General features: G+C 34.3%; 1 protein-coding gene across 1 annotated transcript; it reads left to right on the top strand.

Moving 5' to 3' along the window:
* The first annotated feature begins 18,446 nt into the window (after positions 1–18,446).
* Positions 18,447–19,644, top strand: LOC133875558 (probable histone H2A.1). The gene is made up of 2 exons (XM_062313728.1): positions 18,447–18,714; positions 19,179–19,644. Exons 1-2 carry the CDS (start codon positions 18,526–18,528, stop codon positions 19,392–19,394), a joined length of 405 nt encoding a protein of 134 aa, XP_062169712.1. The 5' UTR covers positions 18,447–18,525; the 3' UTR covers positions 19,395–19,644.
* The last annotated feature ends 2,875 nt before the right edge of the window (positions 19,645–22,519 follow it).

Below are 22,519 nucleotides of genomic sequence, written 5' to 3' on the forward strand. Positions count from 1 at the left end.
CCATTGGGGGTGGCCTTCGAGCCACCCCTAGTAGATATAGCGGGCCACCCCCAGCCACTGTGGTGGCCGCGCGCCACCCCCAATGGCCTGGGGATGGCCCCGCGCCACCCCTTGCCTGCCAATTTTTTTTTTTTTTTTAAATAAATAAATTTATTAATAAATTTATATTTTTTATGAAGATAGACACGTGTCGCCATCTTATTAGCGACACGTGGCGTTGTCGTGTAGGGCTAACAGATTCCGTCAAAATGGTGGACGGAAAATCGACCCAGAGAGTAAAACATAATTATTGCATATCACAATGACCTCTCATACACTTTTTAAACTATACGGAGTGAAAAATAATTATGACATACCACAGGGACCAACAGTGCAATTATCCATTTCTTTTATATTTATGTCAACCAAAAAACAGACTAAACAAATATATGTTTGCTTGGAACAGTTTTTTTTTTTAAAAAAAAAGTATGGAACAGTTTCAAGTCTTTAATATTGGATCACAGAAACATTCCAAGATTTAAGAGATCAGGTGAAGTAACTCTTACATTTATGGAGTTGCAGACATGTGATTTTCCTTTGGCTAATTAATTATTAGGGGTAGGTTGAACACTCCGACAGATTCTTTTTTTTTTCTTTTTTTTTTTGTAATCACTTAGGCTACGGGGTGTGTCCTTTATAACTGTTAAGAGTATATTTAGATTGTTATAAATTTAGGGTAATTTAATATTAATTAAAAGTAATACAATTCTTACCAAATTTTTTATAATGATTTGATGAAATTAAATCACCCTAATTTCGAAGTAATCCAAATATACTTGAACAATAACTTTATCGATGAAAGCAAGCATCTATTTTTTTTTCTTGCAAGAGCCAAGCAAGTTTATGAAGGTCCCTTTGTAATAAATATTAGGAAAAACTTCATTTAATCTCCTTGAACTTTCATCATTTTTACAATCTCTCCCTCAAAATTAAAAAAAGTTTAATTTAGTGTATCAAACTTTAAAAAGATTTCAATTTCACCTGTCCGTCAAGATTTTTCAAAGAAAAATAATTATTTTTTAACGAGTATTTTATATTTTGAGTTATTGGTTAATATATTCATATTTGAGACTAGAAAAAAAAGAAAAAAAAAAAAAAAAAAAAAGAGTTAATACTCCTCAAGTTATCAAAAGGAGTGGACTTATTGGACAATTCTTAATTATTATTAGCATTCGAAAAATGAAAATGATAAACTGAGAGAAGCATTGGATGTGAGGCGCCATTACAGAAGAGCACGGATGGCAGATTCCCATGCAGTAAACCCACAAGATTCAAGAACACTGCCCTTCACTGTTTGTCCCGTGACTCACTCCAGTCAAGTCTTGCCCTACTGAAAAAACAATTCTTAGCTTCATACTCTTGCAAGAAGTCAAATTTAATAAACCAATCGATTAAATTATATATATAATCATTTACAATGTAGATTTAACCTTAAAATTATGTATTTATCTTATTATCACTTTGAAGCGGTCAGTTGATTGTACACCGAGTCCTGGATTGACAATGCCTGCAGGGTAAGGAACATAGAAAGGTCAAAGTGACCCTGTCGGAGGTCTAGCAAAGGGTCACTCTAATGCCTAAGTCATTGGTGAGCTTTAAGAAGGAAAGTAAGAATGTTTGGCAAGGAAAAAGTGAGTGCACGCCTCAACGATCCAAATTCTTTTCTTTTATAGAGTATTTCTCGCGAATAGTCGATTGGGGGAGAGGGTCGAGACTAACATAATTTGATTACGTAGGCTCCACTCCTTTGGCTCATGCTTCCGTCATTCTCTGGTTATAATGGAATGCGAGTAATTCAGGTGACAAGAGGTAGGATACTGTAGATGCAACTCATCTTAATGCCCCCTACACCTGCTTATTCATGAAAAGTCCGGTCTCATCGAACAAATTGAGTTAGGTTTGATGAATCTAATTAAGTTCGATCAAGCTTGCTCAGCCCAACATAAATGATGTTCGCTCGGTTGCTAGGTTTTGTTGCTAAAGGTCTGGCTTAACGTCGTATCGAAAATGGGCTAGTTTAATAATGAGGAAAAGCCTTCTCTAATTAAAAGTGGTTTATTACATGATCCACCGCACTTGATTATGTCATTTGCCTTTTTTTTTTCCCTGGTTGTTACGTGATAAACATATTTAAGAAAATATTATAAATATCCCCAATAATTTGAGATATAAAAATATAATTTATCATTACTTTTCGAGTTTAATTACCTCTCTCTTTCACATGATAAAGATTAAAGAGCCGCTGCATATAAATGTTTTGCATTTTTTTTTTTTCAATGATAGCAAAGGTGAAAACATGCACCCAAAGGACCATAATCAAAGTTTAGTGTGTGCTTTTGGACAATCAAGATAATAATAATTTTAGTTAATCATGTTTGGCTGTACCCACCACGAAACACTAAGCGGGTCTTACTTTTTCTTTTTTATAATATTAAGCCTCTATTACTTATTTACATGAGAATTAATGACGTAATGAGAAGTGATAAACGTGAAAGAGAAATTGTGTTCTCAATATATATATAAAAATTAACACACGTTAATAGCGAAAATTGATAATATTATTGATGGCAAAAGTTGTTTATTCCATCACAATTGATCCTAATTTATAATGAATTCCTAAAGATACAAAATGGTCAAATCTTCTAATACTAGAAATAAAATAAAAAAGGAAAAATATAATAACTAAAACAATTATTGACGACTATATTAATCTAAATATGATAATCTTCTAGAAGGAAAATCAAGAAATTTAGTAAAAGTTATTATTTAGAATATTTTACAAATCACAATTGATCTGTCAATAGTCTATTATTTTCTTCTTGGATGACATCTAGTAGTTCACCATTTCATTTCCTGCTTAAATCTTATTGATTTAGTATATAATTAATATGATATATGTTATGGATGTAAAATAATCAATCGTGTCAGGCCACATCATAGACCAATTAATTAATTTCTAGTGATATTGCAAGTCTTGCCGGTATTTTTCCTTTCACTTGGCCTTGGGCTCGGCAGCCTGTCCTTGGGGTCAAAGGCCCTGTGATATACTAAAAGTCTCGTCGGTAATTTCCTATTCTTTCTTGTCAGTCTTTTACCACTCTTCATCGATCCCTTTGGTAGCTTTTTCCTTTTGTACTTCCATCGCCAAAAATTAGCTGTCCTCATGTCCACTTGATGCTGACGATATGAAATGTCCCGCTTAAAGTAGTTTACTCGTCAAAACCTATGGTTTACTTTCAACGGTAAAACATTTTCTTCTTGGCTTGCTAATAACCCGTCGGTAAAGCTCTTTATTCGACGGTAAGATTGCTCCTTAATAAGTCTATTCGTTAGCAATTCAGACGGTAAGACAGGTCTCCTCAATAATAAGAGCCTATCGAGAACAAGATAGAATTCTTGTCCTGCATCACTTTAAGTAAAATCCACGTAATTTTACTTAGAGTTAAATGGATGCATGACCTAGATTTGTTCAATTTGTGAAGTATTATTGGGAAATGAAACGACCTCAATAATATTAAATGATCACTTGTTTCAAAAATTTAAGTTGATAGGAAATAATTAATTTAAGAATTAATTTATATTCTAACATTCCATCTCACGTGCAAAGAAAAATTCTTTCTTAATACAATATGTAAAATATTTAATTGAATTGAGATGTGAATTGATGGAAACAAGTTTCAAACTGAAAACCTTTATTATATTAAATCACCATTTATTTTAAAATTTTAAATTAATAAAAAAAATTATTTAATTTATATTATAACAAATAAATAAAGACGCGAGTGCTCATGTTTTATTTGTTTATCGAGAAAGGGCGTAAGCTTTTGCTATAAAAACGTTTTACAGATTTCAAAGGTTTTTCTTCTTCTTATTATTATTATTTTAAATTTTTAAGAATGTTTTACCATGAAATTGTCAGCACTTTTTGAAAAACTTCTTCGGCACTCCAATGAAAAAAAATTAAAAAAATAGAAATAGAGACTCCTTAATTTCTTTTTTTTTGATGTATTATAATATATTAGAAAATAGATAGACTGAGAGGTAAGCCGTACGTCATTTAAGAAAATTATTAATCACAATCTTCAATCTGTATTTATCTTTTTGGTGTATCATCATCTTCATAGATATCAATTAAACAAATCCTTCAAAAAAAAAAAAGATATCAATTAAACAAAGCCTCATTCCATTGTTGTTAGTAATATCAATAATAATAATAATTGTCATACTATGTTTGCCAAAATTATTGCAAGTTCTTCATGTAACCCATGATTAATTTTCATAACAAAATACTAATAATTATTATTATTATTAATTTTTTTTTTTTTTTTTTTAACAAAAGATCTAAGTATTTCATTGATCAATTATCACAAGCTTAAAGCTCTCACATCACAAAGCATAAAGCTCTGCAAAATCATAACCACATGCTATGAGGTTACATAATCATAGATACAAACAAAATTATTATAATAAAGTGTTATTTATGATTTTCATCTTCCACTAAACTATGTATAAAAATAGTTAAAAAGTATATTTGTTCCGAGCATACTAGATCTAAGATAATGGTACCCAAATATTCTAGAAAAAATTATTTAAACCGGCATTGAGAGATAACCCATCACACCGAACTATCCAGGGGTTAACCCCTCACTCACACCTGACTAAACATTCATCTCATACATCGCTTATGAGGGTAAATTTAAAGAGAAAAAAACGCTTATTCAAAGTAAAAACACAACCAACAAACAGCAGCAGCAGCCAGGGAGGAGATGAATGGCACAACACAGATGTAAATGGATGGATACATAACGGAGAAGCCAAAATTACTGATCTGATTAGAGAACACCTACAAACAAAAGAAAAAACCAGAATGAGAGAGGGAGGGTAGGAGCGAGGAGTAGAAAGTGAAATTGAGAAGAGGAGTGAGCAGATCTGCTCCATCTTCCTCTTAGATTTGTTTTCTGATGAGTGAAGTCTAAGACCAAATATTAATACTCCTTAAACGAGCAATTAAGCTAATTTTTAGCTAACTGTGCACATGTAACATAACTTTGGAGCTTGTATGCTAAGACCAATGCATTTTCATTTGAATTGATGCCAACCAAAGACTAATAAGATTGATTGGTGGGAGAAACTTCATGAGATGCCCAGTGCACCAATTGATAAATTTTGTCCAATCATGTGCACGAATTCCAAGGCCTGTCACATACTTGGAGGGGCCATTATAATTTATTGATCAAAGACTTTCAAAATTAAGATGTTTAAAAAATACTAGGGCTTATTGCACCAATTACATGTTTACAAATCATTTATTCTAACCAAATGGTAAATTCTAAATTAATGGTTTAAATTTTTTACCTCCTCATCATTTATTTTCTATTGATTATACATCTCACACATTTAAAATTAACACTATTTACTTTAAAAACAATATATATATAAACAATTAAAAAAACTCTTAATCAAAATATTTTACACTAGAAAAATCGCAGGCAGTTGCATAAATACCCGAATGGATAATTTTTTTTATTTTTTATTTATTAAACCCGAATGGATAATTGGGCATTGAATTGAGCACATCACTATCAAATGCAAATAGTGTAAAATTTCCTTTATGGCCGATTGACGTTTGAGCGGTCACAATGTTTTCCTTTGAACAAGATGGTGTCTCGTAGGCTCGTAGCGAAAGAGAGGGGAAGTCCATATTCAGATAATTAAGTGGATACACTGTAATTGCTTAGAAAAAGAAAAAAAAGATAAGGGAAAAAAAATATACTCAAGCTTTTATGAGTTACTATTTTTTTTTATTATTATTTTATATGTGCCTTTTTGAACTACCAAATATGATATTTAGATATATCAAACTAACATCATTTGACAAAAACATGTATGTCAGAGTCAACGTTAAGTCCCATTATTTTTCATTATTATTCCGGGTGTACCCCATTTATTTATATTATTTTTTATTCTGATTTTTAAGAAGAAAAAAAAATTAATTTTAATGTCTGACTATGATGGATGGGCCTTTTTTTTTTTTTTTTTTTTCATAAAAATTAGTATATTAACTCATTCAAATGCCCAAATATATATATATATATATATATTTTAAAATTTTTTAATTTTTAAAAAAAGTGCTCACTCAATAGGCTTTAAGTATCACACGCGCAGCACAGGGCTCTCTCTCTCTAGACAATCTCCTCTTTTCGCCATCCTCCACCTCATGCTACGGTGGTGTTATTGTTTCATGGGTTATTTTACTGGTTTTTTTTTTTTTTTGGGGAGTGGAGGGTTCTTAGTGTATTTCTGTGGGGATTTGATTCCTGCACTACACCATCACAATAAGTGCACAACAACTCTTCACACGAGGGTGGACCCCAGTGTGTGAGGTTTATCCTCATGTAAAGGGTTGTTGTGCAGTTGTTGTGTTGGTGTTATAAATCTAATATTTTCCATTTCTGTGATTTGTTGTCTCAATTGGTTGTGTATTGTTTATCCTTGTGATGGAGATTGTGTTGTGCTTGTCTCATTTTATGTTATTGTCAGTGCTGCTTCCCCCTCAACCGACTACTGATGGTCGTGATTGTTACCAGTCAAAGGTTCAAATAGGGTTGAAAGATATTTCGAGTGTCATACCCTTGATTGGGTTCCCTGTTTGGTGTTAGTACCGCTTTATGTGACCTCTATTGAGAAGATCATGTCATTTTTTGATCAATTTCTTATTTTTTTACAATGTATTTTTCATTTTGGGTCATTGTTAGGGAGCCTATCCTTTTTTTTAGGTCTTCCACTCTTTCTTCCTTTTAGATCAAGAGTGAAAACAACCATCCCTTATAACTTTTTTCCATTTCAATTAAAAAAATAAATAATTAATTAATTTCCAAATAAAATTTGTCTTACTTGTGCCCTATTCCCCTAAACTTTGCATTCATAGAAGGTTTCCAAAGTTGCTTCACAGGAAAAAATTAAAATTAAAAAATGAGTGCAATAAATTCGTAAGGTAGATAAATTAGCATTTGTCTAAAAATTGTGAATATCAAGAGAATTTAATTTTTAAAATTATATTGACCTAAAAATTTGAGACAAAATTAAAATAGAATTTAATATTTAAAAATTAACAAGTTACCCAAACATACCATTAACTCGTCCTTAAATTGTGGATTAAAGTAAAACAACAATAATGAGAAGGCAGACCTCGTGGGGTTTGGGGACGGCAGAACTCATTATTAGCTTTGACCACTAATCTCCATACAATTCAGTTTCGAACCCACCAAAAGGGTGGTGAAATAGAGGCATAGAAAATTGCTCCAACTCCTCGTAATTAGATCTAATAATATTGGGATTACAATTTTTTTCAGACTTATTTGGGCCATTTTTTAAAAACCATTTTTATTTCTTGTCTAAAAAAAGGTCTTTTAATTTTGAATAGTAAACTGATATGGGATGTTAAAGCAAGTCATTCTTTAATTCTCTTATGCAAAAAAATCATATAATTACATCCCAGACTGAATTACAAAAATTGTCTTAAATTTGAAGAAAAACACGGAGAGCGTTAAGTTCAAAGACAAATGTAGGACGGTAATTTGAGTTTACGATCCTATTCATTTCAAATGATGGTCGGGGGTTTGAAATTAGTACATCAAATAATATACATAATATTAATGTTGGTATGTTTTTTAATAAATTTAATAATACAACATTATGTATACTCTTAAATGCACGTGTTTTAAATTTAGACTTGAGACCATAAAATGAAAAAAGATTCCTATGCTAACAATAGTAGGCAACAAAAAGGCAAGAAATAAGTGAGAGTGGGGACCAAATCCACATATTGGAGAGGTGGAATATGTATGCATGGACTGTTTCAATTCCATCCATGAATGCGAGCACATGTGACATGATGCCTTATATAGGCTGCATTCATTCTTCCCCAGACCCTGGCCTTTATAATCCGGACGAAAGCTCTGACCTGGCAATGCCTTATAATCAGAATTCACTTCAAATACCACACACCAAATCCAACAAATCCATGATCCATTGAATCAACGCCATGAATTAATGGTCTTTAACTTTTTATTTTTTATTTTTTTATCCCTCCACTAGGATTTAACAATAAATCCTAACGAGGTGTCAAAATTTTTTAAAATGCCTCAATTTTTTTTAGGAAAAAAAAAGAAGAGAAAACACTGGCAAGAATTTAGGCGTTGGTAAGGATTTAACGAAATTTGCAAAAATACCTACGCATGAATCTTTGAATTTTTATTTTTTTTTAGAATTTTAACGAGATTTAATAGAAAATCCTAATGGGGTGGGAAAATTTTTTTAAAAAAATAAAAAATAAAAAAAATTGAAAGATGAATATACTAAATTTGAGAATTTTTGAAGCTTATGGAATTAATTGTAAAAGTGTCAACAATTCAAGATGGTTAAGTGAATTTCCCCAATAACTTTTTATGATGCAATTTTTAATGTCCTTAATCATTATTTTGAATTAAATCATTTCAATTTTATCAACTTAGCATAAGATATGTTAGAACAATTTTCAGACGGTCGAACCGACAATTGAGTGCCTAAGAAAGAGAAATTGAATGGACAGAGGGGAGGCGTAAAGAGAAATGATTATTCACCACCTAAATATACAACTTTTCACTACCTTGTCTATGTGGCAAGGTGGTCCCCTACTAACTTTAGATTTTTTTTATTTTTAAAAAATAAAATAAAGTGGGAGACCACCTTGCCACATAGATAAATTGGTGAAAAATTGTATATTTAAGTGGTGAAGAATCATTTCTCATGCGTAAAAGACCTTATTTGTATTGTTCGGAGAAAGTTTCCTTTATATAGTGAGAAGATCTTCGATATGACACTTGGATGCTTGTCACGTGGCGGTCTTAAATACCCTTGGATTATTACTGACGTGTTAATTTTTTTTTATAACAGGCTGTAAATGAATTCTCTAATTTTACTGAACCCATTGAGCGGAAGATCGAACCAAACGGTGAGTGCCGAGGTAAATGTGTGATTCCCTTAAATTCACCCCAACCCCTCCCTCACACTGACCCACGAGAATTTTGGCGGGGCGTGATTACGGTGGCTCGTGAGGTGTTTGAACTGGCCTAGTGGGCCAGGCCCACGCCATATGAGGATTTTGGGTCGTCCTTGTGGCTCATCAACATTTTGAATTGTTTTAGTTTGCCAGGCCCAATATTTTCATTTTATTGTTCTACATGCAAACCCATTATTGTTATTATTATTTTAGGTACAAACCCTTTTTTTATTTTATTTTATTACAAGTGATTAAATATGTGACCATTGACGGTGAGTGGTCCGACGGCAAAGCGTAGGTCACCGTAGGTGTGGAGTAGGCCTTGTGATCAAATTATGGGCGTAACGTTGGTTATCTGAGGACTATTATTGTCTATCGTTTGATGTAATTGGGACTCCGATAAAGTTGGGGTCAAATTACGTGTAACACCCCGATCTCATATTGAGAATAAATGAATAGCTTACAAAAAGTGAGTGATTTATAAAAATATTTATGAGTGCTAAGTCCCACATTACTTAGTTATTAGATGAAACTGGGGTTTATAAGGGATTCTAAGAAAGCTCCAAACTGATTAGTCATTTTGGAGTGATAACGCAGTTATTGTAATGACCTAGAGAAAAATACTAGTCACATTTGCCCTATCACCCCAAAAGGACTAGTCAATTTAAAGTTTTCATAAAATTCGTTATAAAGTCCAGTTTCACCTATTAATTGGGTAATATGGAACTTAGTACCCATGTTTATTTTTATAAGCCACTCACTCTATGTGAACTATTCATCTCTTCCAACCATTTCCTGAACCCTCTGCCTCTTTTGAGGTGTCTATCCTGCTATAATTTTTTCTAGAAAAATCTAAGTTTTTCAATACCCTGTCCCTACACAACAGATGATACCAATTTGCTCCATCTTCTTCCACTGAGTGTTTTGTGATTTTTAGATAGATTGTAAGTTTGATATCTTTGGATTCAGATCTACGCTCATCTGTTCATCTTTGCATGACACGCTCCTCATCAATGGGTTCATCGGTGTCCCCTGTATCCACCAACGATCGTCGCACCTCCATCCTCCACCCACGCATCGGCGCGTGGCCCACACGTGCTTGGGGGTGTTTCTCTCTTTCCGACACGTGGTGGCTCCGCTCGCCTCCCATGCCTTTCTCCACCAAGACTTTCAGTGGATCCAATCAACACCGTCATTTTCTGCTGATGAGAGGCCACCACTCGGCGACGTGTGGTTCTCACGCACTATCAGTAACGATTCCCACTCCACCTTCCTCAACTGCTTCTGTTTATTTGTTGTCTATGTTTTTTGTTTATGTGTTTGTTTTTGGGCTTTTTTGTTTCTACTTTTTCTTGTTTATCTATGTTTTGGTGTTTGGGTCTTAGTGACCTTGTATGCATCTCAAATCACCTTTACTGGTGACCCCGGTTTTTTGGCATCCGTGCCACAAACTATTGGGCCCGTATCTTTGGAAGCATTGCATTCGCGTACTTTTGTTCTTAGTTTAACTTTTGGGTTGCCCAACCCTTATTGTGTAATTTATTTCTTGTTGTAATTTGTTTCATGTATCTTAAAAAAAAAAAAAAAAAAAAAAAAAAGAGGAAGCATACGTTTTGTACATAGAAACTTTTTAACAATGGTGTATTGTTTATATTAATTTTATAAATAAATTAACAGTAATTATTATGTTATATTATTTTCTATTTTTTTGTTAAGCAAGCATATTTGCGATAGGATCCAACCTGTCTGTTAATCAAATTACGTGTAAATGACACACATACAAAAAAAAGTCATGGTACTATAGACACGACGGGCCCAAACCCATTAAGAATCTAGCTTTTATGACATCACGGCCCAAATCAAATTCACAACGGCCCCATCCTTACCGCTTGTTAAAGGGCTCAGATTCCCCTACCAAGATGGGCCATGGATTGCCACACCTAGTTACTTGTGAGCATGGAAGCTCTAGTGGGCCTGATATTGTACGGCTATTGTGGGCTGAGCTTGATGGGCCCGAAGATGATTGGGCATATATTGGAGAAAAAAGCTCTAGCGTAAGAGTATCCTTAGCGAAGTCTTCATTTCAAATTTTGGTATGAAAAACTCAAAAAAATTCAATTCAACAAATTCTTCATAATTTCTCAATTTTAACTCTTTATCAGAATTTCACTTCAAATTCAGTTCAAAAATTTTACAAGCTATTCAATATATATATATATATATATATTTTCCCGCCTACGTACCAAAAGTTACAAAACAGAAAAACAACAAAGAGCCCAACAACAGCTATAACGGTAGAAGAAATCAATAACGGAGAGATGCGTGTAGACCACCTGTTGGCGCATGGAGGGCTGACAGAAGCGTTCGAGGTGGTGTAGAGAAACAGAGAGGCCAGAGACTGCAGAGTACTGGCGCGTCGGTGGGGGAGACATATGGGCAGAAGACAATGGCGGACGTATTAAAGGGCCAGCAGGGAAAACAAAAAAAAAACCAGTAATGCACTTTTCCTTTGGCTACTACCTTTTTCTTACCTAGTGTAAGGTTTGGCTCCACCAACTTGGCACCTTTTCTTTGTTTTTCTTCTTGCAATAAGTCAGTAAGTGTAAGACCAACTGGTTGACAGAAATGCTTCTCTTATTCCCCAAATCGACACCATTTTTCCCCCTCCCTTGCTTTCTACCTAATCCAAAACCCTGGCAAGGCCTCCCCATAATAGTTCTAAAAGTTTTGGTAAATAAGTCCATAGAGGAAATATCAGTTTTCCATGGGTGATGGCTAGGATTGTATTCGAGCCGAATCGAGTTAGTTGAGTATTGAATGTTCAAGTTTGACTCATTTAATTTTATTTCGAACACGAGTCGAGTTCGAATTTATTACCGAACAAGATATTCTATTCAAGCTTGGCTCGTTTAATTTTATTTCAAATACGAGTCGAGCTTGATCTTATCACGAGTTGCTCAATTAACTTATTCATTTCTTATATAAAGTAAATATCAAATCTATACTAATCATTAATTAATTAAGTATTGTTAAAATTTTATCACTTGAGTTCATTAAATAAATTAACTTGAATCTTAACTAATATAATTTCAAGTTTATATGTATGTATATAAATTCATTATGCAAATACACAAATTGCGTGCATGCATACACACAAAGATAACTATATATACTCACAAACACACTTATTTACACAAAAATCTAAAAAATTAAACTTACAACAATAATTCAAGTTATATCTATCATATTAGAAAGATAATTCATTTTTACTTAAAATGTTCTTATTATAAAATTAAAATAATACGATTTTTTTTTTTGTTTTTTGTAAAAATAAAGGTATACGAGTTTATACAAACTTATCTTAGTCGAACCGAGTTTATACGAGTATACTTCGTTTAATATTCGAACATATTATTGTGTTTACGAACGACTCATTTATTATTTAAATCGAGACCAAATCAAGTTCAATCGAACTTAATCGAGCCGAATTTACTAGTAGTTGAGCTCATTTTACACCCCTAGCCATGACCCTTCCAACCACAATTATCTGGGTTTGTCACTGGCAGAAGATGACATATTTGGTATGGAAAAACAAAATCTAATCTTCCAAACCCTCGTGAGTGCAAACCGTCGGTTGGAAACGGAGCAGAGGATCGAGGAGAACAAACGTACAGAGGCTGGCGAGGTGGAGCATGGGCCGCATGGCGTAGCTGAGGTGAAAGGAGAGGGCGGCGCGCCGGCGCTGCAGTAGTTGGACGGCAAAATAGAAAAAAGAAAAAGAACAAAAAAAAAAGGTAGAGAATAGAAGAAGAAAAGGCTAAGGAATCAAGGAAAAACGAAAGGGGAAAGGGAGGAGGGAGTAAGTCCAACCCTCTTCACCTAGGACAACCGTTGTAGGCAGTGAAGAGCCTCCCTAGGAGGAGGAAAAACTTCTAGTTTCAAGAAAGAAGATGGAGCTTCTCTCTAAACAAGAGAGTAGCTAGCATTTCTCTTTACGTAATAAATAGTAGTTACAAGACAACGTATAATATAATTAATGATGTCTATTAATATTTGTTTAGCTGTTTGACATTCCCTCCTCCTATACTAGAATTTTGATAACCGGATGATGCTATTATTTACAACTAGTAGTCTAGAGTTCCATGAAAGAGCTAAAAATTAAAGGTCAACTCCATGTCTTTAATGAAAAGGAGCTTCAGTAACTTAATGAAGACAGTCATTAAATTCTAAAAAAAAAAAAAATGTTGGGTTTACAATTCCTTTTTGCATTTTATGTCTTTGTCTGATGGGTGAGCATGCACTGATCGAGCTATTAATTATGGCAAGAAGGCGAAACATGAAATCAAAAGTGAAAAAAAATATAATAAATAAATAAATAAATAAAAGAGAAAAGTGAAAGTGGCTGCATTGGTAATGACAAGCATAACATTTCACACACAACAAAAAGTCGAGTTAGAGCTTCCAATGGCTTTAGGGTTTTTTTTTTTTTTTTTTTCAAAATGGTTAATTAAAACTTATTTTTTTTTTTGTTTTGTTAACCATTTTTCAAAACTTCATCCAACCGTTTATCTACATTCCTTCTTTATTTTATTAAAATAATCATTTTTTTTAAAAAAAAAATTTATTCAAACAAAAATCAGCCACTTAAATCCATTTTGCAAATTAGACGAAATCAAACAAATAGAACTCGATCACATAGTCACAAATCAAACAAAAATCAAGGCAATCATCAGCCGCAGCATTCACATAGTCGCACGGCCGATGGCCCACTACTTGCCGTTTGATCTGGATTTTGAATCAGGAGTCTGTTATTAGACAAATGATGGAAACTGATTCAAAATAGCTAAATGGTTTGTGGTGGTGGGTCACTCGGGTGTTCATCTAGATTTTGACTTGGTACGAAAATCAACCACCACCCAGTACGAAAAATCAGCCACCGGAGTGGGCTGCTAGTGTTACAAGAATAAGGGGTCTTAAAAGAGTAATAGCCTATTATAGTTTATTTCTTATTTCAATAAGGAAAGTTATATTCCAACTGCTGTGTTAGACAAGTAGAGAGATTTTTTTTGTATTTTCCTAGTTGAGGTAATATTAGTATTATATTTACGGTACTCTTTTATTTTTCTAGTTTAGGTAATATTAATATTTACGGGTCTTATAGGGATTTGACTTGATTTGATTTTTTAACCCTATTTAAACCAATGTTTGGTTAAAGAAATAGAATGCAGAAAATTAATCTCAAATATTATTGTGTTTAAAAAGGTTTAAATTCCCTATTAGGAGTTCTCTTACAAGATAAACCTGGCTAGCTATACCATTATGGTAGGTGTTAGGTTTAATTGTGTTGGTAAATTCATGAGTAAAAACATGAGGTATTTGAGATGTAATTTGTAGGGTTTGAGTTAGGATTGAGTTGGTTTAAAATTCAATTCATTAATGCATAAAGAACTAGAAACTTCACTCAATTCACAATCGACTCCCACTCAATCGAACTAGTGTGATATGTAATTATACAAATTCCTAAGAGTTCAATCGAGCAAACTAATGCACTGAGGATGATACAAAAGTGCTAATTAAGAGCGAACTAGTGCGCCAAGGATTTGTTTTATGGACTAGGTTATTGTTATTTTGATGTATTGCCTTGATCACGAGAATATCCTATCTATCTATGACCGAGACTCTGATGTTGACTTATTGTTAAGTTATGTTATGATGTTTTAAGTTATATTATGATGTTTACTAAAGGGTTTTACAAAAAATATGGAGTTTTACTAAAACATGTTTTCAAATGATAGTTTACGAAAGAAATGTTTTACACCAAATCATTTGAAGTCTTTAGAAAAATGTTTACAACATTTATGAAAGAACCGTTTTACAAATAAACTCTCTATGTTTTAATTAGGATTGACATCATACATTGCTCATGAATGATATTTATTTACTGAGTCGTGAACTCACGTTTCCATGTGTAAAATGTTGTTTTACAGAAATTGAGGTAGACGGTGAGTAACCGAAGTGATCGATAGGCGAAAGCTTCTAGGGTTTTGGGATTGTAACATTTTGCCTTCCTTAAGTTCTGTTATGTAAAATTTAGTTGATGTAGAGGTTGATAGAATGTGATATCTAATTAAGATAGTGACTTGAACAATCGATATAATTATGAGAAATGATTCTTCACCACCTAAATATACAACTTTTCACCACCTTGTCTATGTGGCAAGGTGGTCCCCCACTTTATTTTATTTTTTAAAAATAAAAAAATTCTAAAGTTAGTAGGGGACCACCTTGCCACATAGATAAGGTGGTGAAAAGTTGTTTATTTCGGTGGTAGTGAATCATTACTCTATAATTATACATGTGACATGTGAATGCACGTACTATGTTTCTGTTTAGTGCTTGGGTAAATATTATTTATACAAATGAGTCATAGTTACTTAAAAAAAAAAAATTTATAACTATTTTCAATGCGATCGAGTTTAGTGTTAAGGCATAGTAATAATGCCTCAAGGTATTTATAAATTCATAAGTATTGGGTCGAAACATATAAGCTTAATTAATTATCCACTTTGCCGTCCGGCCTCCATCTTCGCCGTTGTTTACTTCATTTATGTAATCATCTTTTAATCAAAGAACAACGACGTAGTTCATTGTCTTTGACTTTTGCCCGCTTTTGCCTTTGACTTTGGGGAAGTAAAAAATGACAAAAATACCCTTTAATAAATTTTTTTTGAAAGTCACATTGACTTTTCCGCGATTGGTCGAGGAGAAGACAGAAAACCCATTTCCACCTATGTCTCTTCCATGGGCCACGGCCAAGCACCGTGTACAAGTAGAACTAGACATTGTGAACTTAATTTAATTTATTTTAATTTCAAACCTATTGTCGATACTAAGTAGCAGCCAAAAATTTGTATCCGTTTTTCATGATATTATGCATGCATGGATCAGACATATAATGGCAAATTCTTCCTAAAAAATTGTGTTCGGAAATTATGATCAATGATTACTCTATCAACCACCATCTACTTCAAGGATCCCTGTTGGAACATTTTTCAATTACAACAAAAGTTTAGTCTCTTTTCACGAATTAGTGAATTAGGCCGATTTTTTTTTTTTTTTTTAACACATAATAACAAACAATCGGTCAATAAGTTTCATAAATTTTCATCGTAAATGTAAAATACTTAAATAGACAAATAAAAATGCGAGAGAAATAAAAAAGATGTAGGATCGTTTGTCTACTTGGCTAGTCAAACATGGGAATTACAATGAAATAATTGAACAGCCCCCCATGGATTAAAATTAAAACAGGGTGAACAATTAAAGAAAATAGATAGATGAGAGATAGGAAAGAAAGAACTAAGTAAAAATAGTTCTCATAAGTTCACTAATTACTTAATTGTTGGCAAGTCTCTTTGTACGTGTTGTCTGGAAAGATGAGGACTCGATGATTATTTGTTCGCCGGAACCAGAAGTAAAAATTTTGGTAGATAGGAATCCCATAAAAACTTCTTTCAAGCGATAGGCCAGACCCGATCATTTCTCAAGAAATGTCACAATATCTTTTTTCATACATGTTAAAATGATGGAAAAGAAATGATATCTTTTATGTATCCATCGAGTTTATCGACTTTTTTGAAAATGACACCAAAAAAAAAAGTCTTTGTTTCCAATAGAAAAATTTTCCTATAATGAACTGTCTAATAATTGAAATTAGGGATAATTACACCGTTGGTCCCTGTGGTATGCCATAATTATTTTTCACTCCTTATAGTTTAAAAAGTTAATGGGAGGTCCATGTGCTATGCAATAATTACGTTTTATTTCCTGAGTCGATTTTTCGTCCACCATTTTGACGGAATCTGTTAGTTCTACACGTCAGCGCCACGTGTCGCCAATAAGATGGCGACACGTGTCCATCTTAATAAAAAAAATATAAATTTATTAAAAAAAAAAAAACAAAAACGGGAAGCAAGGGGTGGCCTGGCCGCCCCCAGCCACCCCTTGCTGCTTTTTTTTTGTTTTTTTTTTTGAGTTTTTTTTTTTTTAAAAAAAATAAGTTTATTTATTTATTTTTTAATAAATTTATATATTTTTTGTTAAGATGGACACGTGTCACCATCTTATTGGCGACATGTGGCGCTGACGTGGCATTTGATGGAATCTATTAAAAAATTTAACAGAATTTGACGCTAAGAATCGATTTGTAATTATTGCATAGCATAGGAACCTCCCATGAACTTTTTTTTTTTTTTACATAATAACAAACAATCGGTCAATAATTTTCATCGTAAATGTGAAATACTTAAATAGACAAATAAAAATGCGAGAGAAATAAAAAAGATGCAGGATCGTTTGTCTTCTTGGCTAGTCAAACATGGGAATTACAATGAAATAATTGAATAGCCCCCCCATGAATTAAAATTAAAACAAGGTGAACAATTAAAGAAAATAGATAGATGGGAGATAGGAGAGAAAGAACTAAGTAAAAACAGTTCTCATAAGTTCACTAATTACTTAATTGTTGGCGAGTCTCTTTGTACGTGTTGTCTGGAAAGAGGAGGATTCGATGATTATTTGTTCGCCGGAACCAGAAGTAAAAATTTTGGTAGATAAGGATCCCATAAAAACTTCTTTCAAGCAATAGGCCAGACCCGATCATTTCTCAAGAAATATCACAATATCTTTTTCATACATGTTAAAATGATGGAAAAGAAATGATATCTTTTACGTATCCATCGAGTTTATCAACTTTTTTGAAAATGACACAAAAAAAAAAGAAAAAAAAAAGGTCTTTGCTTCCAATAGAAAAATTTTCCTATAATGAACTGTATAATAATTGAAATTCTACCAATTAACAAAAAAGGAACAACATAAGCAACAAATTTCTAAATATAGTTGAAATTCTTCATTTTCATGTCACGTGGTCTCTGGAGACGGGATCCCTTCCGTCGAATGTCACGCCCTTTTCTGGTTGGTTCCACTGGAAGCCCAGCAGCGGAGGAACCGTATGGAAAATTCGAAGCGAATGCCACGCCCTTTTCTGATTGGTTCCACTTCCACTGGAAGCCCAGCACTGGAGGAACCGTATGGAAAATTCGAAGCTCAACTCCCGTTAGGTAATTACTGAAACGGCACAGGGGGCAGTTCCGTCAATTCCGAATTCCCCAAAGCTGACTTCGATTCCCTCGTCACGCAATCCCAATCCGAACCTGCGGAAAGGCAGAGCGGTGAAGCCCCGTAGTTATAAAATCTCCGCCGTTCCTCCCCATCCTAATCCAACGGTTATCATACGCGATCCGCGTACTTTAATCCCATTGGTCCAATTCCAATCCCGACCCACTATATATACCCAAGCTCCGTCTCATTATGTTTCATCTTTATCTCTTTCCCTCTCTATTTCCTCTCTGTCTCCGTGACCCTGCGTTAATTAGTCCCTCAAATCAATGGCGGGTCGCGGTAAAACTCTCGGATCCGGAGCCTCCAAGAAGGCCACTTCTCGGAGCAGCAAGGCCGGCCTCCAATTCCCTGTCGGCCGTATCGCCCGGTTCCTGAAGGCCGGCAAATACGCCGAGCGTGTTGGCGCTGGCGCTCCGGTCTACCTCGCAGCCGTCCTCGAATACCTAGCCGCCGAGGTATCAATCTTTCTTCACTCTCTCTCTCTCTCTCTCTCTCTCTCTGTCTCTCCCTCTCTCTCTGTCTAAGGTTTCAAATTTTGTGCATAACTCTTGTGGATTTTTTTTACATACATGGGCACGAACCTTTTCGTTAGATCTAGGGTTTCGAATTCGTAAAAAATGCTCTGCGATTTTGGGTGTATTTAAGTATTTACATGTATGTGCAAGAGAAAGCCCAAAAGAATTACGTCTTACCTTGTGTTTTAGCTGTTCTTCCCTGTAATTCTAGGGTTTCGATTTTCTTCGAAATGTTGTATTTTTTTATTTTTTTTTTAAAATCACATAGTTCGTAGTGTTTGGAAATTGTGTAAAAGCTGATAGATCCATTTAATTTTGGGCTGAAGTCTACGATTTTGAGTTTGTTTTGTGAATTAAGGGTTTGTAATATGTGCCTAATATTCAAAATTTTGGGCCTTGTTCAGGTTCTTGAGTTGGCTGGAAATGCAGCTCGGGACAACAAGAAGACCAGGATTGTACCGCGCCACATCCAGCTGGCGGTACGGAATGACGAGGAGCTGAGCAAGCTTCTCGGTGACGTGACGATTGCTAATGGTGGTGTCATGCCCAACATCCACAACTTGCTACTGCCAAAGAAGACCGGTTCTTCCAAGGCCTCTGGTGCAGACGATGACTCTTAGATTGAAGCGAGAGAGTTAGGAACTGCGGAGTTCTACTTGTTGGGATGGAATTGAATGCCTTTTCTTTAATAGTTTTTAGTTAGGTTTTGATTCTCTGTGTTTGTGGGGGTTGTAGTTAGGGTTTCAGGTGGTAGTGAATGTGAATATAATCATCTTCTACTAGATATAGAAGAGATTGTTGAATTGTTATTTTATCTCTCTTTCTGGATTGATAGCTAATGACATTGATGCGACGTTTAAATTCGTAACACTTTCTTGTTCTTGTTTCATGTGAACCTGAGTAAGCCATTCCTATTTCATAAAGTGGTTAATTGAATCTTGTTTTTGAAGGTATTGTGGGTTGATGGTGTGTGCAGTTTTGTGGTTCTAATGGAAACTCCAGCATTCAAGGGAGAATTTGAGAGAGCCGTGGCTGAGAAATTGAATGGAAATCTAGTGTTAGATGTGCATTTGCTTGCATGGTTTGTTTGCACATCAAAACATACCATGTTTTTTCTTCTTTTGTCCTTAGTACCATGTTTGGAAACGAGGAGAGTGGAGGTTTATTTATTGAGAAGTGATTATTTTTCCTCTTCCTGTTCCTTCTCCGTCCAGCTCCTTTGCAAATTTATTATTTATTATTTATTATTATTATTTTTTTTTTTAAGAGGTAGCATTTTTGCTAAATATAATCTCTCCAACTCTTTGCTAAATATGACCACCTTTGTGATAGGGATAAGATTAGGGGTGAAATAAGTTGAGTCGGAATAGATTTCTATTTGAAGACCATTTTGTTGTTATTGAAGAAGGGGAGAAAATATTGGGAAATTGCGGTGTTCCAACTTCGATCTCCTACCCTTATAAGTGGATACTTGTTGGTCTCTTGACTCTCTTCTACGTACTAAAAAAACACGACAGCTGAACTTGGACTCCAGTTATTGAATATATGGAATTTCTTGATGATTACACGTCCCAATCGTTACGCCTTACGACAATAAAGGAAGGAAACTTAATTCAAACTGACCTTGTGTCAAAATTTCAGCGTTAAAATTCAATATATGCAAATTAATGGTAGAATTTTTATCAACAAAGGAACAAAACCATGTGGATGCTTGTGATAACGATTAACGACCCTGAAAAAGAAATTAAAGAAAAGAAAAAAAAAAGAAGATTTTATTATCAAAGCTTATCTTTAATTATCTTTAGATTGAAGCAGAGTCATCTCTTGGATTCTCATCATCACCACCACCACCATCACCTTCACCACCAACCTTATCCTTTACCTTTATCATTTTCTCCTCCTCCTCCTGATCAGAGACACCGTCGTTAGCAGAGTTCTCGAATAGACGTTTAGCTGGCATTCCCAAAGGATTACGGAGAGAATCAAAGTTCTTTGCAGTTAGAGTACTCTTGGGCTTCAAATTAGAGACCCTTTTGGAAATGAATTCTTCTTCATCAGGAGAAGTGGCTCCTTCTTCGTGATCATCTGAACTGAGAAGACCCAAGCTGGCAAGAACGGCGTGAGCAACTTCTTTCTGTGGGGCTGAGTTCATAACAGCATGTGGTTTCAGGCTTCTTGCGATGGAAGTTTTCTGAGCAGAAGGTGGTAGAGTGGCTACCTTTCTTTCATCTCCTCCTCCTCGTGGTGGTTCTTGAGAGGGTTCTTGGAGGTTCTGATCTTCTTCTTCTTTTCGTTGTTCTTCTTCTTCGTGTGCCAAGTTTTCTTGGATTAATGGAGATGTTTGACTTTGGTTTGACATTTTTCAGTTTGAGAACGAGACAAAGAAAGAATTGGAGAAAATGGAGTCAGTTTTATAGTTGAGATTAAATCTTTCATATATCATGGTTTATATGCTGGGGAATGAATTCATGCACTCATGGTGCACAACAAATGTACTATCACAGGCACAATGGAGTGGGCCTTATGGTAGTGCACTTGTTGTGCACTATAAGTACATGTAGTACATGTATCACTTTCCTTTCCTTTATATGTTTTGTGCATTCTATATATTGTCACGTACTTCTAAATATCGTGATATAACTATATTGTTAGAGATAACAAATCAAAATTTTGACGGTCAGTCAATTTTAAGTGAAATTGAGATAAAATAGAGTACAAATGCATCATTCGAGTCCCACAAACTATCAAAGAATGCCAAAAAGACTTATTTTGTTGAAATGTTTCTATAAATACCCTTATTACGTGTCATATATTCAATTAAAAAATAAAAAAAAAATAATTAAAATTCAAAGAAAAATTAAAAATATTCAAAAAAAAATATATAAAAAAATAATGAAGGGGTGGCAAAGAATTACACATGCTTTCATTTTCACTCTTAATTGCATACTTAAAAACACTTAATAACGTAGTAGTGAAAAATTACGATTAAATCTACAATTTAATAATGATTCATTCAAAATTTAATAGTGATTTTTATTGTTAAGTCAAAAAAAATGTATACTTAAGAGTATAAGAGTTGTAGTGTGTATATCATTTCTCCTATTAAAACGATACGTGTCAGAAAAACTCCAGCGTCACTTTTGATGGGCCAAACTTTTGAGCAGAGCTACTTGCAAAAGGTTGTATGGGCTTTTTTTAAGGCTTTGCTAGTTTTAGTGGGCTTTGCTAAAGCTTATTTATAGGTATCTAGAAATCAAACGGAGGGAAGAAGCTCGTAACTCCTCTAAAAAAGCACACTTGATCGAAGTAAAGTGCATATTTTTGGAATGAGAGCCCCTTCTATAAAGATGGGGTATAAAAGTGATGTTTTATAGCATTCAATAAAGAGTTGACACATCATTCAAAAAGACAAAAATACATTAAGCATGAAACGCACCCAATATTTTTCCTTTCAAAGAACCCAACCAGTTTTAAATCCACTACCTGTTCAGCCCCACCCGCTGACAACCACCGCCAAATTTGCACCGGAAAGTGGAGTGGCAAAAAACGGCCATATCTGGAACTGTTGCCCAGCACGCCGGCCTACCACGATCCCGACCATAACCCCCGACCATCGCCAGAAACTCATGCACCCTGGCCCACCAAACCCAATTTGGCGAAGACCGAGTTCAAATTCAATGAGAGAGAGAGAGAGAGAGAGAGATCCCGCGAAGCTCAAGCCTGAGATCCAGTGTCGCTTAAACCG

The sequence above is a fragment of the Alnus glutinosa genome, chromosome 8 (genome assembly GCF_958979055.1).
Source record: "Alnus glutinosa chromosome 8, dhAlnGlut1.1, whole genome shotgun sequence".
Taxonomy (NCBI): domain Eukaryota; kingdom Viridiplantae; phylum Streptophyta; class Magnoliopsida; order Fagales; family Betulaceae; genus Alnus; species Alnus glutinosa.

What these genes read in the sequence shown, in the direction of transcription:
- LOC133875558 (XM_062313728.1), top strand. Translation starts at nt 18,526, where the DNA reads ATGGCGGGTCGCGGTAAAACTCTCGGATCCGGAGCCTCCAAGAAGGCC. An exon ending in TCGAATACCTAGCCGCCGAG is followed by an intron (nt 18,715 to 19,178) that starts GTATCAATCTTT and finishes GGCCTTGTTCAG; the next exon opens with GTTCTTGAGTTGGCTGGAAA.